The following is an 18,148-nucleotide window of genomic DNA, read 5'->3' as shown; positions in this document are numbered from 1 at the left end:
ATTTCCACTCAGCACAGGGCTCTGGGTAAGGCTCAGTCAGTCAGAGCTGCTAGCATAATCAGGCGGCTTTCCGCCCACTCGAAGACCTCTGGCTCTGCCACTCTATCCGGTAACACAAGCGGGCGCCCACTCCGGGGCGCTTGGAGGAAACTCTCACTCACTGTCTGCAACCAGGATATCCGGTCAGCAGTCTCACGCTCTGAGTGAAACCCCCAACCGCAGGGAAAAGTTGCAGCGTTGGAATTGAGTCTTGCTCCGTCCCCGTGTGCGGCTTTTGCAAGGCGCTGGGGCGGCCCGAGATTCCGCTTTGGCCCACACAAAGGCCCCTGACTCTGCCCCTCTGTGCGATAACACGGGCGCGCACTGCCGAGGCACTCGGAGGAATCGCTCACTCCTTATCTGCGCGCGCAAACCAGGATATGAGGCCCGCCGCGGTTCCCTCTGAGTGAAACAGCCTCCAGCACGGAAAATCTCCACCGTTGGGATTAGTTCTCACTCCCTCCCGTGCGTGGCTTTCCCAGGGCGCTGGGGCTGCCCAGAGACTCTGCCCTCAGCCCACAGAAAGGCCTCTGACCCTGCCTCTCCGTGGGGCAACACGGGCACCCACTTCCGCGGCTTAGGAAGAAATCTCTCTCCCACTAACTGCGCACCGACCAGGAGACCGGGTAAAATGGCCGCTCCGCTTGTCTTTCTTTGTTTGGGTTTGGCGCGAGTGTTAGCTTGTATTGCCCAGGTTGCCACAGGATCAGATTTTCCTCGGCTTGGATCTCTGAGCCACAGCCTGGTTCGGCCGTTTTTGCTGCGGCGGCCTGGATCTATTCACCCCCTTTGCCCGCCTCAGTTTCTATATTCACAGTTACCAGAGAAAGCCGCCCTGTTTAGGTTAGTGAGGAAGGCGGAGCATTTCTTACTCCCTATTTCCTTCGGGGTTTGGTTATATATTTAGCCAATTTTTCACTCAATCATACCTTTGGGTGTATTGCGAAGAATCTGGAAGCTCCAAGTATAGGTTTTTCTGTTTCTGGTTGAAGATCTTGTTGAGTTTTGGGGGAGATTTGTCGGTATCGCTTCCTACTCCGCCATTACTCTCTTAGGTCATTCTTAATTAGAAGCCTTTGAGGCCTGACCTGTGGTGGTGCAGTGGATAAAGCGTCGACCTGGAACACTGAGGTCGCCCGTTCGAAACCCTGGGCTTGCCCAGTCAAGGCACATATGGGAGTTGATACTTCCTGCTCCTCTCCCTTCTCTCTCCCCCCCTCTCTCCCTTCTCTAAAATGAATAAATAAAATCTTTAAAAAAAAAAAAAGAAGAAGCCTTTGAATACACTTACCTGTATTTCTTTCTTTTTTCTTCTTAACTTTTACAAACTCTACCATATCTTTCAAAATCTCTTGGAAATATAATTTAATGAATCAAGTTGATTTTAAATATAACTTTAACAGTAAGAGACTATCATCTTATTTTCATATATGTATCGAATTTTTATACTGACAACTAAGAGTTTAAATTAACATTTGGTTTAAACATATATTAAAAGTCCTGCCCACTTACATCCAAAACTTATTTTACTTTGTTAAATTGATGGCCCAAAAGCTTGCTATATCTTCTTAAATAGTCAAGTGAATCGAGTTCATTGCCTGTGATCTCTCTCCCAGTTGGCTGGGATAATTCATATTCAATACCTGACATATTCAGGCTCATATTCATTGAGCCTGAACTGAGTTTTTATGCAAACTGTTATCTTTTCAGAAACTGGCTTTTTCCTATTCTGATATTCGATTCCATCTAGTTTGTTTTAAATCACTTTATGACATGACCTCTTCAATGTGCTGATGAAAATAAGAGCACGTACAGATATGGGGGTTTTCTTTCACCATGTTGATGATCCTCCTGTGGTACTGACTGGCTCATTCCTTATTTTCTCTGTTGTTCCTTTGAGGTCATCTCACTTTGGAGCCATGTGGGAAGCCTGCCCTCACTCCTAATAACTCATTCTCCAAGGTAAGTTGAGGGCTGCCTTCTTTATGTCCTACTTCCTTATCTAAAGAAACAGATTATCTGTTTCTTGAACCAAACTGATTTCACGTTTAAATATTTTCCTTTTTTAGAAAGATTTAGATAATAGGAATATACTTGAGTGAAATAATCTCGTTAAGTCAAGTTCACGTTGTCAAGCCCCCGCACAAGTAACGCAAACCTTCATTTGGCACATAGTTGTCTTCTTTTTTTTTTTCTTTTTTTTAATTTTTTTTTTTTTTTTTTTCATTTTTCTGAAGCTGGAAACGGGGAGAGACAGTCAGACAGACTCCCGCATGCGCCCGACCGGGATCCACCCGGCACGCCCACCATGGGGCGATGCTCTGCCCATCCTGGGCGTCGCCATGTTGTGACCAGAGCCACTCTAGCGCCTGAGGCAGAGGCCACAGAGCCATCCCCAGTGCCCGGGCCATCTTTGCTCCAATGGAGCCTTGGCTGCGAGAGGGGAAGAGAGAGACAGAGAGGAAAGCGTGGCGGAGGGGTGGAGAAGCAAATGGGCGCTTCTCCTGTGTGCCCTGGCCGGGAATCGAACCCGGGTCCTCCGCACGCTAGGCCGACGCTCTACCGCTGAGCCAACCGGCCAGGGCACATAGTTGTCTTCTAAATAAGCTTAAATTACTGGGATTTTTTAACTAATGTGTACAATTCTTTTGGTTGCCTTTGATGCCTGAAAGAGAAGAATATTTTTAAGAGTGAAATTTGTCCTTTACATTAATGTTGACTAGCAGTGACTCTCAAATGACGAATCTCTGCTGCTAATGAGAAAACCGGTAGTGGCAAAAGACAGGCTTACCTGCTTTTTGAAAGACATGGAAAATGCTTTGCCAATAACAAAATGAAAGCCTAAATCATTTAATAAGAGCACAAAGAAAGTTGCTGGTGATGTAACAAAACTATTTTATCACCTAACTAAATTCCACTCTGGGCTCTTTCTTTCTTTCATTAGCCCTGTATGCCCATTTGTTTGGCCAACAACATTTTGTTTAATAATTTTATTTTGGCGTGAAATTACATTCTAAAATAATCACAGCTGGATCTTCATTTTCTTAGATTGTTTAATCCCGCACACATTCTATATAGTCTTTTCTGAACTTCACTATCTCAGTGTCTTTCCATGTAAAATCCAGAGTTTAAGAATTATGCCCCTTTGTAATCTGAAAATCTTATCATCTCAAAATTTCTGGACATGGACTGGACTGAATGAAGGAGGAGAAAATGAATTTATTGGCCAGAAGCCCAAAATTCTGTACCTTTCATGTGACTGTGATTATTTCAAACTTGTGACATGGTTTGCAAGGCCTGAAAAGATATTGCAGAAGAATTAGTGGGCATAAGTGATTGGAACAAAATAATAAAAATTTCTTGGTATTTGTATGATTGTGGATTGAGATATAGCAACACTCATTGTTCTGTTTATTCACAAGTCCTTCGATTTTGAATGTTTGGTATTTTGAGTATTAGTCATCCAGTACAGTGCTTATTTTCTTTTTAAATATCAGCATGTTGTTGAAAGGAGATAGATAGAGTTTCTGTTTACTTTATAGTTATGATCCATTGTTATTTTTCTTAAATTTAAATGAGATTTAAATTAGATTTGAAAATCTTTGTATCGAACAGTAGATCAGGTCACTAAATTGGAGTGTATGTTCATGTAATGACTTCACAAATACTTAAAAGATTGATTTCTCCCTCCTTTTCCCTTGACTTCTAAGTTTAGTAGTCCTATTAAACTTTTCTAAAAAGTTCTTTGGAAGACAAGTCCCATAAAAGATGCCTCAAAAAGACTTCTGTAGTCAAATAAGTTTAGGAAATACTATGTAATAGATTTCTCTTTTAGCAACTCAGATTTTATATTAGTAAGCTTTGTGAGAATTTTTAAAATAAAAACATTGATTTAATGTTTTATCGAGAGTTTCCAGACATGTTTGATGATGGAAAGTTTCATCCTCTTTTGCATATTTTATTGCATTAGTATTTTCTAGAAACACTTCTAAGATGGGGGGGAGATATAAAATGGATTTTGTACTGAAAAAGGAGGGGAACATTGAGAGACAGTGTACAGTACCTCCCTAACACTGGAACTTCATAAGATAGCTACCTAATTATTTGTTTTGGTTTTATACTTTAGGTTAATGGAGAAGGAATAATTGAAGTTTTGTACCCTGAAGGAAAATGCTCTACTTATCAGATGAAGGGATCAGCAAATTTGATTCTATCCAAAGGTAGTTTTCCCAATCAGTCATCCAGTTTCTCTAAATGCCCTAATAATTCAGGTAGCAATATTAGATATCCTCTCTTATTTGCCTAACATGTTCCCATAGTTGGTCTTAAAAGGAGAGATTGTTGTTCAAAGAAACAAAAGAACAATGTGAAATTAATTATTAGCTGCATTAATGTGCATATGTCCAGGATTCCTTCTCATCTCTAAAATTAAAACTATTTTTAAATGATTGAAAAGATAGCTATTTTCAGAGCTTGTTTGGAAGTTCTAGCAGGGGAGCGTAGCTACTCGTATACCCTTGACTGAAGAACAGTCCTGTCCTCTATCGGGGAAGGGTGTCCTCTTTGACCCATTGCACAGCTTCGGGAGGGATAAACATGGAGCGATGGGGGAAGAAGAAGACACCCACCTGGCCAGCTAGATCAACTGAATCAACCCTGGCCATCCATGGGGTACAGATGTCAAGCCAGATTGCACTCACTTCCAAAGATAGCTGTTTTGTTTGATTGTGTTTCTTGTATTCTCTGAAGGAGCCGTTTACAGGCTACCTAATTTAGAAATTTTTTTCTTGGGGACATTTGTGCTGCTCTATCGTATCATTAATCTTTGTGACATAATTTTGTTTGAGTTTCTTTCATTAATTTGGGATTAATTTAGGAAAATAAGCATTATTCACATCTCATAAGAAGGTTTGTCACAGACATTGATTTTGCTTTGTTCTTTTTAAATTCATTTGTGTGGTCTTTTGTCGTGGCAGTCAGAGTAGTTCTAGAACTAAAAATGATTTGGGCCCCTATTAGTGTACACTTCTTGTCTAGCTTTGCCTGCCTTTCAAAGTAGATGCTTAAAATCTGAAGTACCTGGTATATTCTACTTGAAACATTGTCTTTTTCTTACATCAATATTGTTAAAGTAAAACCCTGTGTAAATTATTGTTTTTCAAGAATCTGATGAACAAGAAGATGATATTTATGATGACCCTCAAGAAGCAGAAGTTATCCAGTCTCTGCTGGATGTTGTGGACGAGGAAGCCCAGAATCTTTTAAATCAAAACAATGTGACAGAAGGTGCCCGTGTTCCAGGTAGATGAGCCAGAAGAAATCAGCTGGTACACGAAGGAGAACAGGAAGGCCTCTAGGGAGCATTTTAACTCCTTGACCTCTTTTTCTCAGGTGCATTGAAAACCAATGGGAAGTTATCTGAAGAGAGAGCAGAAGATACAGACTGTGACGGATCACCTTTACCTGAAGATTTTACAGAGGTAAGGATGATACTTAAACACCCTATGATGATGCATCTTGTTAGAATTATGTCTCTCTTCGCTTTAAAACTTGCTTTCTCTGCTGAGGCCTTCCCTCTTCCTTTTTCCCAACTTCCCTTTTAGACATGAGGTAAAGATAATATCCTGAGGGCTGTGTAGTAACCACAGTAAGAATGAGAACTGTCATTTACTCATTTTGGAGAAAGAACTTGCCTTTAAATCTTTTAACTTCTTTTGGTGAAGATTTCCATTCAAGAAAAAAGGTGTCAAAAAATAAAAACATGATTTATTTTTAATGTCATCATTTTTACATCAAATAAAAGTTGAGAATTCCAGCATCCCATTCCAGTTAATACCTAACCTAGGGAGAAACCTTGACTTTTATCTTTGAATACTCCTTTCTGCCCCTCAAAGATCCTTGGTCTTAATTATCAAGAAAACATCTAATTCTTCCAATTATTTCATGGTCTTTGCTACAATTGCTTTGAGATTTCAGTTGAGACTTGTTTAAAAAGACTTGGACAGCTGACTGGTTCATAGTACATTGAAATAGTTGGATCCAAACTGGTAAGAATAAGCTGTATAAGAATTAGTGCTCAATATATATTATAAAAATTCACCAAAAAATTAAAAAAAAGAAGTTGACACCATCTGAGATTATTGTCTGTTTTACTGAAACATTACATTTAGGGTGAAAATGTAATGTTTACATTTAAATGTTATCCTGTCCCAGTGAAAAAATGATTACTCAAGTTTCTTCAAATCAAAAAAAGAGGTAGGAAAGAAAGAAAAATATTAGTAGTTTTCAAAAACATAATGATAGCCTTTTCAAATTCTTACCTAAGACTTTAAGACTTCAGATTTTCTGAGACATTGATCTAAGAAAAAACATGAAATAGATAAAGTATATATCAAGCTGCTCAAACTAAGTAATACACTATTTGTTAAGAATCTGATTTTGCTCAATAGTCTAGAATAATTTCTCTCTTCGTCTTGCTCTTCCCAGCAGACATCTTCAAAATTGTTGAAACTAAGCTAGTTTGGATTTTTATAATAGTTCCATGCATATACCCATACATAATCTTATACACACATGATTAAGTTCATTAAACATTTATAAAGTGTGTAAATACTAGGAAGTGTTGAATGTGTATTTCTTAATCTGAAAAAAAAGAATTACACAAATATTGGCTATCTCAAAATGTATCATACTGTGGTGGTGTATTAAAGGTGTACCTGCCTGCCCTGTGGTAGGGCAGTGGATAAACTGTTGACCTGGAACGCTGAAGTCTCTAGTTTGAAACCCTGGGCTTGCCTGGTCAAGGCACATATGACAAACAGTGAACAACTAGGGCAGTGGTTCTCAAACTTTCTGAAGTCGGAGCACATTTAAAATCCTACAGATAATTATAGGTGCACTATATACAAATTTCGGAGAAATATGTTATAATAATTAAGTCAAATATTAAAGAAAAAATATATAAAGTCCAAGTGTGCTATTATGATAATTAAACAAAATAAATACAACAAAATTAAATTTATTCTGACATTAAAAAAACATTTTTATGTTATATTTTTTGAGTTATGCTTTTTAGAATTCATAAAAAAGAGGTTAAAAAAATAAAAATATGACAAAAAAGTTATCTTTTTATATCTATAGATACATTCTTAGTAAGATTTAGTAAATTCAGCAGGTCCCAGTGCAAATGTGTTAAGTTTTTTCATTCTTGTGTTTATGAGAAACATGAGCCTGATGTGTCCTAGCAATTTCTTCGATGTTTGGGCATATATTTAAAAGGCAAACTTTCATTTCCTCATCAATACATTGAAGAGTTCCTCTCGTCTTACTCTTAATTGTGTTGAGGGTAGAAAATCCTAATTCACATAAATAGGATGTTGAAAATTGTAATAAAATGTTCAAAGCTTTTCTAGATATTGCCACATATCCTTTTATAGAAATCCAAAAGGCTTCAAGAGACAATTCCTTATGTTTAATCATCAGTCATGGTCAGTGGATATATATATAGCTGCCAGTTCTTCTTCTGTGAATGTTAAACCAAAATCACTTGAAGCTTCCATGAATGGGTTTCTAATCCAATTGTATTGCTCAGTGTTAAGTGATGGAAAATGCTATAAATTAAATTCTGCCTGTCAGCCTTCAAGTCCTATTTTATTTACACTTAACTTTTGCTCACTTCCAGAATCAGATTTTTTAATATCACGCTTCTTTTTGAGAAATCTATCCATTTTATTTGGGTGTATTTATCTAAAACTAATATAATGATGTTTTAATAATAAATATAATAATGATGTGTTAACAAAAAAGAGGTATTGCCTGACCTGTGGTGGTGCAGTGGATAAAGCGTCGACCTGGAAATGCTGAGTTCGCCGGTTCAAAACCCTGGGCTTGCCTGGTCAAGGCACATATGGGAGTTGATACTTCCAGCTCCTCCCCCTTCTCTCTCTCTCCTCTCTCTCCTCTCTAAAAATGAATAAACAAAATAAAATAAATTTTAAAAAAAGAGAGGTATTTCCATAATGAAATAGTATAATAGAGTAACTATATTTATTTTTATATCTGGGCACATGCTGCAAACCAGTGCAGCTAGTAATTCCAGGTCCCACGTGGGAACGGTGCGGAATTAAGAAAATATGAGGAATTAAGAAATTATAGGGTCAGACCTGACCAGGCGGCGGCGCGGTGGATAGAGCATCAGACTAGGATGCGGGGGACCCAGGTTCAAGACCCCAAGGTCTCTAGCTTGAGCACAGGCTCATCTGGCGTGAGCCAAAAAAAACGCTCACCAACTTGGACCTAAGGTCGCTGGCTCCAGCAAGGGGTTACTCGGTCTGCTGAAGGGCCGCGGTCAAGGCACATATGAGAAATCAATCAGTGAACAACTAAGGTGTTGCAACAAAAAACTGATGATTGATACTTCTCATCTCTCTCCATTCCTGTCTGTCTGTCCCTGTCTATCCCTCTCTCTGACTTTCTCTCCGTCCCTGTAAAAAAAAAAAAAAGAAAATACAGAGTCAAGAGGTCCCTGTAATTGCTGCTGGCAAGATCAAAGCATGGCCAAAAACTGCATTATGCTTTATTTATAGAGCAAAGTGGTCCATTAGCAAATCAATGAGATCTTTGATCATGCTTCCAAAGCAACCCACAAATTTTACCAAGTGCAGAAAACCCCCACCATACATATCATCTTATCTTTTCACCAAAGGATAGAAGAAACTTGCTTCCAGTCTTTCCTGGAAACAGGGGGTACCAGCACCACAGCTTAACGGCCTTTTGCAAACTAATCAGGCAAGTGAGGTGGGGGGTTGGGCAGACTGTCAGCTCACAGCCAATTCCCCACACCTCTGTCCCCCAAAAATCTAAACTCCAAAAACCCTGTTGTTTTTATGATCCCAAACAGGAACATATTGCTCTGGAATACCATAGGGCGCACCTGGAAATCTTAATAGGGCGCACACTTTGAGAACCACTGAACTAGGGTGAAGCAACTATGAGTTGATATTTCTCACTCCCTGCCCCAGTCCCCTCTGTAAACTCAATAAATAAAATCTTTAAAAAATTAAAAAATAAGTGTCCCTTAAAATGTATGTACTGAAGGCTCTTTTAACTAAGAACAAATAAAAATCTTTAATCTCCATTTCCAAATGTATCCAATGTCTTTTCTTTAAAAAAAAAAAAAGTTCTTTTCAGCATATTATAGATTCTCATTTATCATGCACTACAAAAGAGTTTATAACAGAAGAGTTTATTCTTTTTTTTTTAAAGATCACTTTTATTTCTACAAATATGGAAGTAACCCATGCTTATTTTAAGTTTTTTTTTTAAGTTTATTCATTTTTAGAGAGGAGAGAGAGAGAGACAGAGAGAGAGAGGAGAGACAGGGTGGGGGAAGGAGCTGGAAGCATCAACTCCCACATGTGCCTTGACCAGGCAAGCCCAGGGTTTTGAACCGGCGACCTCAGCATTTCCAGGTCGACGCTTTATCCACTGCGCCACCACAGGTCCAGAAGAGTTTATTCAAGTTGTATTTTATTTTAGTATGAAAATATTACATCATTGTAAAAACTATTTCAAATAGAATCATCTAAAAGTGCATTTTTTTTCTTTTACAAATCAATCCTCATCTTGAGATAGCGTTAAAATTTTGGTTTTTACCTTTTCGTTATGCATATGAAAAACATTTATATACATATATAATTTTTTAATATAAATTATAATTCATGGTTTTAAATTTCGTTCTCATTTTATAATTATTCTCCTCCTCCACATGAGTAGCTAAAAATCTGCCATATAGTTTCTAATGCTGTCCCAGTATTCTGTTACACAGGTACACCTTTATTTATTAACTGGCTCTTAATGGATCTTACATTTCATATTTATTATAAACAACACTGCAACAAGAATTTTTATTTATACTGTAACCTTAATTTAAATAATTTTTATTGGCTCTGGCCAGGTAACTCAGCTGGTTAAGAACATTGTCTTGATATACCAAGGATGCAGGCTCAATCCTCAGTCAGGGCACATATAAGAATCAACCAATGGGCCCTGGCCAGTTGGCTCAGTGGTAGAGCATCAGCCTGGCATGCAGAAGTCCTGGGTTCGATTCCCGGCCAGGGCACACAGGAGAAGCACCCATCTCTTTCTCCACTCCTCCCCCTCTCCTTCCTCTCTGTCTCTCTCTTCCCCTCCCGCAGCGAGGCTCCATTGGAGCAAAGATGGCCCGGGTGCTGGGGATGGCTCCTTGGCCTCTGCCCCAGGCGCTAGAGTGGCTCTGGTCCCGGAGGGGCAGAGCATCGCCCCTTGGTGGGCAGAGCATCGCCCCCTGGTGGGCGTGCCGGGTGGATCCTGATCGGGCGCATGCGGGAGTCTGTCTGACTGTCTCTCCCCGTTTCCAGCTTCAGAAAAATACAAAAAAAAAAAAAAAAGAATCAACCAATGGATGCATAAATAAGGTAGAACAACAAAGCATTGTTTCTCTCTCTCTCTCCTCCCCTCCCTCCCTTTCTCACTTCTCCTCTCCCTAAAAAATAATAAATAAATTACTTATATGCTATGACTGTTTCTCCACAGACACCACCATTTTCTATTTTCCAATCCTGCTCATGACCACACACTGTCATTTCAAAGGTTTATATTATTTGTCTGATTCCTGCAGGCATTAGAGTTTGAAGACTATATTACTTTGCTTGGGCTGTATAACAAAATACTATAAACTGGGTGGCTTAAAAAACAAATTTATTTTCTCACAGTTCTGGAGGCTAGAAACACAAGATCAAGGTGCCAGCAGGGTTGGTTTCTTGTGAGAGCTCTCTCATTGGCTTGTAAATGGCCTCCTTCTCACTGTCACTTCACATGGCCTTTGTGCGCTTCTGGTGTCTCTTCCTTTTCTCATAAAAAATCTGTCCCTTTGGATTAGAGCACCATCCATTTGACCTCATTTAGCTTTAATTACCTCTGTAAAGGCACTATCTCTAAACATAGCCACATTGGAGGTTAGGTCTAGGGCCAATGGATTTTGGGGGGACACAGTTCAGTCCTTAACAAAGTTTTTCAACTATAAAATATAATTAAATAAAATGTCATGCCTGGCCTATGGTGGTGCAGTGGATAGAGCATCAACCTAGGACGCTGAGGTCACTGTTTTGATAACCCTGGTCTTGCCCAGTCAAGACACACAAGTAAGCAATGAACAACTAAAGTGAAGCAATTATGAGTTGATACTTCTCACTCCTCACCTCCTCTCTCTTCTCTCTGTTAAATCAATAAATAAAATCTTAAAAAATTTTTTTTGTATTTCACAATAAATTATAAAACAAATAAAAAGCTCTAGGCAAAAATTCAAAAATGTACATGACGTGTATTAGGAAAACTTTAAAACTTCAAAAGGAGCAGAAAAGAAGTATTAAATATTAAAGATGCTCTGATCGAATAGCTCGATTGGTTGGAGCCTTGTTCCAGAGCACAAAAGTTGCCAGTTCAATTCCTAGTCAGGGCACAAGGGCAGCTCTAGGTTCCTGTCTCTCTCTCCCTGCCTCTTTCTTAAAAAGAAGATTAAAGAAAAGTATCAATAGTTCTTGTTCTTTGATAGAAAAACCCAAAATTTAAATTCTCTCTGCTTTCAACCATAAGTTAAATATGGTCCCATTATTTTATATATATATATATATTTATATATATATATATATATTTTTTTTTTTTTTTTTACATTAGAGGCCAGGGTAGCTTGTTAAAATGATTCTAAAGTTCACATAGAAGAACTGGGTGTAGAACTATCCAGGACCAATCTAAAAACTAAGTTTTATAGAAGGAGAATGTTCCTACCAGTTGTTTGGAAACATTATATAAATTGTGCTACCAAAGTACAGAGAGATATGCCAGTTTTTTACTTTGAGAACTCAAAATGTTTAAAACCTAATATTTAGGGCCAGTCCATCCTTAAAAATAAATTAGAATTTGCACAGATAGGACTTCTGCTTTAGAAGAGATTTTAAATAATGATAAGCAAACGAAGGAAATAAACTCAGGAAAGGAAGAAACAAAGTACTGAGATAATTCATGAAAAGGTTTCATTAGATGAAACTCTGTTAAAATCACTATGGAAATTATTTTTATAAGGAGGCAAATTCTAAAGAGACAAATATGACTTAATGTTCATAGCTGTAAAGAAGACTGAGCCAGTATTCTGGAAAAGTTTTCAGTTTCATCCTCTATTTCTAGAATATTGCCTGCATTTGAGTAGTTTTGAAAGTTCTTAGAACTTCTGAAAATATTCAGATTTTTGTAAGTGCACCACTTAGGAATTACCCTAAATGAATTGTAGGATATATAGTGAGTTGGTTCTTAACAGTATATTCTACAACCCTCAAAGTCTATCATGTGCCAGAAGTTAAGCTGCTAAACATTGGTATTATAAAGTGTATAGAAAAGTCATTAAAAATATATCTATTATCTGGCATTTACTAGTGCACAGTCATTGAATTTGTCATTCTACTGACATTGTTTCAACATTGACCACCTCTTACTGAAGTACTTCAGCCCAATATCTTATTTATGTGTCTTATTTATGAATGAAAGGATGAATATGAGTCATTTATATACATTGTTGTAAATTATCTAAGGTTTCAAAACTATTCACTTAGCTCTTGCTGAACTGGTTTAACTCTGAGTATGCTGGGAATTAGGTAAGAACGGATGTCAGGGTTTCTGTCCTAATTTGCTGTACAGTCTAGTAATCAATCTGGGAGATAGTCACGATGACAACAAACTAGCCGGGGACCAGGTGATGTGCTTCGAGGGGCCGAGGGGAGGCAACAGCCCCTGTCAGCAGACTGGAGGACGGAAGCCCGGTACCCAGCCTTACTCAGATATTTATTAGCCAGAACAAGTAACTCAAAGAAGTAGACAGCAAAAGTTTTCATGGGGTGAAATAAAGGACAAGAAACATGCTGACTTCTAACCTCTGTTCTGAGAGCCTAAACATTTCTTGTTACTGAATCTTACCCTGCTGTTTTGCTATTTCCAGCATCAGGTCAGAAAGACCCTGGACTCTTGTCAGTTCAGGGCCTTTGCCCTAAGGCACCTCCCTGCTTTTAATTGTTTCTTAACTGCATATTTTCATAGCATATTCCTACAGGAGATGTAAAATAAGTGAATGTAATTTAAAACAAAAAACTACAGTGGCCTGATAGGCAGTGGCACAGTGGATATAGCATTGGCCTGGGATGCTGAGAACCCAGATTTGAAACTGTTGGGTTGCCAGCTTCAGCTGGAATCATAGACATGACTTCATAGTTGCTAGCTTGAGCCCAAAGGTTGTTGGCTTGAAGTTCAATGTTGCTGGCTTGAGCAAGAGCTCAGTGGCTCGGCTGGATCCACCCAGTCAAGGCACATATGAGAAAGCAATCAATGAGCAACTAAGGTTGGCACAGCTACAAGTTGATGCTTCTCACCTCTCTCCTTTCCTTTCTATCTCTAACCTCTCCCTCTCCCTCTCCCTCCCCCCCTCTCTGTCTCTCTCTCTCTCTTTCTCTCTTGCAAAATAAAATACACACACACACACTATACTAAAAACATGTCCCAATAAATATTTATATCGAGTACAGAGAGGGTTATAAAAAATTGAGGAATATTAGGGACTATACAGGAGTAGGTGGGTATAGTTATTAAAACTTCTTAGATAATTAACATTTTAACAATATTTGATAGGTAATGGCTGACCTGTGGTGGCACAGTGGATAGAGTATAGACCTGGCATGTGACCCCAGGGTCACTGGCTTGAGCACTACCCCCTGGTCAAGGCACATATGAGCCTGACCTGTGGTGGCGCAGTGGGATAAACCGTTGACCTGGAACACTGAGGTCGCCGGTTCGAAACCTTGGGCTTGCCTGGTCAAGGCAAATATGGGAGTTGATGCTTCCTGCTCCTCCCCCTTCTCTCTCTCTCTGTCTCTCTCTCTCATTCCTCTCTCTCTCTAAAAGATCAATAAATAAAATTTTTTTTTTAAAGGCACATATGAGAAAGCAATCAATGAACAACTCAAGTGACACCCTAGGAGTTGGTGCTTCTCATCTCTCTCCCTTCCTGTCTGTCTCTCTCTCAAAAAAAAAAACAAAAAAAAAAAACAAAAACATTTACTAGGTGAGATAATTTGGTAAAGAGCATCCCATATTTTTTTTTATTACAGAGAAACATCAATTTGTTGTTTCACTTATTTATGCATTCATTGGTTGATTCTTGTGTGTGCCCTGACCCCAGGGATCAAACCTGCAAGTTTGGAATATCAGGACAACGCTCTAACCAACAGAGCTACCTGGCCACAGAATTCTAGTTATTCTAAAAAAAAAATTTTTTTTAATTTTTTAATCAGAAAACAATACATAATTTTCACTGACTTCCCATCACCTACAAGGTAATCATGCTTGACTATAAGATCCAAGTAAGGCTGACTTTATGGGTTTCAACCAGTACCATCGCACAGAGCCCTGTGCTCAGAAGAGCTTCATGCTTATTTTTAAAATAACGCTGTGCCATCACCATCTTGAAATTCGTGATAATTTTTCTCAAGATACCATAATTTCATTTGACACTGAGCACTGTAAATTATGTAGCTGGTTCTGGATCTGGGAGAGATCTCTTCTACTTCAAGTTGCTGGATCTGGATTCTCTGAGCAGTAGGATTACAAAGTAACCTTCAAATTGGCTGGCCATGATAAAAATCTTTAATCTTTTCCTGAAGCAATACATAACCGCCTCCCCTTCCAAAGAACGTATAATCCATAATAAGAAGACAAACTGAAGGTCACTCTCCTTAACCCAGTCCTACCTCTTATATAGGGTGAACTTCGCAAAAATAGTGGGAAATTGCTTAATACACACATCACTAGTATTTTTCCAGTTAGGCTTTTTCTCACCACTTTAATCTTAACAACAGCACTTGACTCTTATAAAAGGCTTTATACTTTTCAAAATTATTGCACACAGTAGATTCTTAAACCAGGATTTTGATGGAGAATCAGAAATTTAAATTACTTGGGAAAAAAATTTTAACCCAGGCAAAAATTATCAACTTCTAAAAATATAAGGTCTAAGAAGGTTCTTTTAGTTGTTCAGTGGATAAAAACCTTTTTTTCTTACAAGTTCTGCATTTCCCTCAAGTAAATGGAAATTGATAAAAATGAGACTAAGAGACATTGATAAGAGTGTGGTGGTTACGGGGGGAGAGGGGGAGGGAGAGGGGGAGGGGCACAAAGAAAACTAGATAGAAGGTGACAGAGGACAATCTGACTTTGGGTGATGGGTATGCAACATAATTGAACGACAAGATAATCTGGACATGTTATCTTTGAATATATGTATCCTGATTTATTGATGTCACCCCATTAAAAAAATTAAATTATTTTAAAAAAAGAATAGCTTAATTATAGACAATTTTTAATTCTACAAAGTGTATAACTAAAAGATCTTATTAAATGTTTTTTATATTTTTATTAACTAAGTGAGACAACCTTCTATGGCTCAGACATAGCATGTATGGGCATGCAGTTGTAAACAGATGTGATTCCTGCTCTACTGGAGCTTTACAGTCGTTTGCTTTGGTTTGGTTTTAGTGGGAGAGACAGGGAAAGACAGACAGGAAGGGAGAGAGATGAGAAGCATCAATTCTTTGTTGCGGCACCTTAGTTGTTCATTGATTGCTTTCTCATATGTGCCTTCACTCGGGGGCTACAGCAGAGCAGTGACCCCTTGCTCAAGCCCATGACCCTGGACTCAAGCCAGTGACCTCTGGGCTCAAGCCAGCAACCATGGGGTCCTGTTCACGATCCCACGCTCAAGCCAGCAATCCTATGCTCAAACTGGTGAGCCTGCACTCACCCTCAGGGTTTCGAATCTGGGTCTTCTGCGTCCCAGGCTGATGCTCTATCCACTGTCCCATCGCTGGTCAGGTGAGCTTATAGTCTTATTGGAGAAGAAAAGACAATGAACAACTAAATACACTAATAAACATGCAATGACAAGTTGTGATAAGGTCTATGGAGTTTTGTTTTGTTGCAAGTGCTACAAAAGAGAGCCCAAGAAAACCTACTTTAGTGCTTAGGGAACAGTCTCAGAAGGAAAAGACATGTTGAATGAAGAAAAAGTACCTTTTATAAGAAAAGCTTTGTGGTGAAAAGACATGAGTGATTTTGAAGAACTAAAAGAAAGACCTGTGGGTTTGAGCCTAGTGAGTGAAGGGGAGAATACAACCAGGTGAATGGTAGCAGTAGACAAGGACCAGATAATTCAGGTCTTGAATTGCAAGGAATTTCCCATTTGTTAAGATAATTTGTCCTGATAAAGACTGAAATGTAAAATTTATTATCCATGTAAGAAGGCAACTTAATATCTCCTTCCAATTGTATCAAACTGCTCCTGCAGTAATTGGGTCTGAGACACCTTACTCAATTATAGTATGAACCAATTCCCTGTTCCCTATGGAGAGACCCCCTCACTTTAATAATAAAAGGACAGAACAATTTAACACATTGGAAATTACCAAAATTTTTCTGGGTAGCCCATTTTTCAGATTTTAAAAATGAAGTAGTGTTAAAATATGCCGAATATGCAGCTCTCAGTAATTGAATGTCATATGAGAGACTTGGTAGTGTGAACAGTAACAGCGCATAGAGGATGTAATTAACAGGAAAAATTTGAACATTATGAGATTGTTTGTTTTTTACAATTGGCTAATATGATTTTGATCTCTCTTTATTGTAGTCTACCAAAATGAATGGCTGTGAAGAATATTGTTTAGAAAAAGTAAAAAGTGAAAGGTAAGAAAATAATTTTTTTAAGTATTTATAAAAATTCCATTCTTTTTTTAGAAGTACTCTGAAGATTTCCTTTTAGATGTTGGTTTTAAAATTAATTTGTTTTTTTTCCAAGAAAATGAGAATTGTCACATAAATTATGGAACTATGGCTGAATATTAAGAATGTTTTTAAAATACTGTTATGAGGAGGTACTAGTGACATGTGATAGCATTGCTCCAAAAAAGCAGTATTCTCTTAAGCATGGGAAAAAATGGGAAAAAGGTCTAAAAGGAAATATGTCAATAATGATATTGAATATCTTCCTGTAGGATTATAGGTAACTTATTTTTCTGTTTTTCTATACTTTATAATTTTTTTAAATAAGAAAATAAAACCGAAAAATGAACATTGTAAAACTCCATTGATTATTTTTCTTTTTGAAAACAATTTTTAGTAAGATTTTTTTTGTAATACCAAATGATGGCTCAAGGAAAGTTATATATTTTGTTGGCCAACAAAGTGGATGTACATAAATTTTGCTTCATATTAGATGATAACCAAACAGCCAAAGGAAGCTATTTGCGTTTTTCTTAGAAAAGCAAATTGACAGTGAAGTTTCACTGTGTAAAGTTAGACACGGGTACATGTTGTGCAGTTTTATACTTAGAAGAGCAGCAGATACCAGGGGCTGCTGCTGTTCATTGTAAAGACACCAGCTCTGCCCTTCAGGGCAGGGAAAGGGGAGGAAGGAGTAAGGGTGAATTAATGTACTCTTTCCAGGTAGCCGTTTGAAACACTGTTACATACAAATTTTATTTGCATGTTACTAATTCTTGGATATATATATATATTTTTTTAAATCACTGAAATCATGAAGGATGCCATAGTTACAATAATCAATATTATTCCTTAATGCATATAAAATAATAATATATCTTACAATGATGGATGTCATAAATTCAAAGAACTGTGGTACATACCCTTTGACCTAGCAATTATATTTCTAAGAATTGGTCCCACTACTATATGTGTGCAAAGACATTTCTATAAGAAAATCTATTGCACCATTGTTTATAGTAAAAAATAATAATAGATGCAGAGAAATTAAGGTATACTTGACAATGAGATACTAAGGAAATGGTAAAAAATGAGAAGATAATGAGCGGCTCAGTGGATAGAGAGTCATCGTGGTATGCCAAGGTCACAGATTCGGTCACTGGTCAGGGCACATATGAGAAGCAACCAATGAGTGCACTACTAAGTGGAACAACTAGGGGAACAGTAAACTGATGCTTCTCTCTCTCTCTTTCTCTTTCTC

At 38.0% G+C, this 18,148-nt stretch overlaps 1 protein-coding gene across 5 annotated transcripts in view; it reads left to right on the top strand.

Moving 5' to 3' along the window:
• Positions 1-18,148, top strand: part of PTPN13 (protein tyrosine phosphatase non-receptor type 13) — a 243,238-nt gene that overhangs the window by 204,219 nt on the left and 20,871 nt on the right. For all 5 annotated transcript variants that reach the window (XM_066281165.1, XM_066281164.1, XM_066281168.1 and 2 more), the window contains 5 exons: positions 1,940-2,001; positions 4,166-4,259; positions 5,203-5,340; positions 5,431-5,519; positions 16,796-16,851. In XM_066281165.1, the coding sequence (XP_066137262.1) occupies positions 1,940-2,001; positions 4,166-4,259; positions 5,203-5,340; positions 5,431-5,519; positions 16,796-16,851 (439 nt within the window). The remainder of the gene's footprint in view (positions 1-1,939; positions 2,002-4,165; positions 4,260-5,202; positions 5,341-5,430; positions 5,520-16,795; positions 16,852-18,148) is intronic.

The sequence above is a fragment of the Saccopteryx bilineata genome, chromosome 5 (assembly GCF_036850765.1).
Source record: "Saccopteryx bilineata isolate mSacBil1 chromosome 5, mSacBil1_pri_phased_curated, whole genome shotgun sequence".
NCBI lineage: Eukaryota > Metazoa > Chordata > Mammalia > Chiroptera > Emballonuridae > Saccopteryx > Saccopteryx bilineata.
The sequence above is the reverse complement of the archived record's forward strand: the minus strand, read 5'-3'. Positions and strand labels throughout refer to the sequence as shown.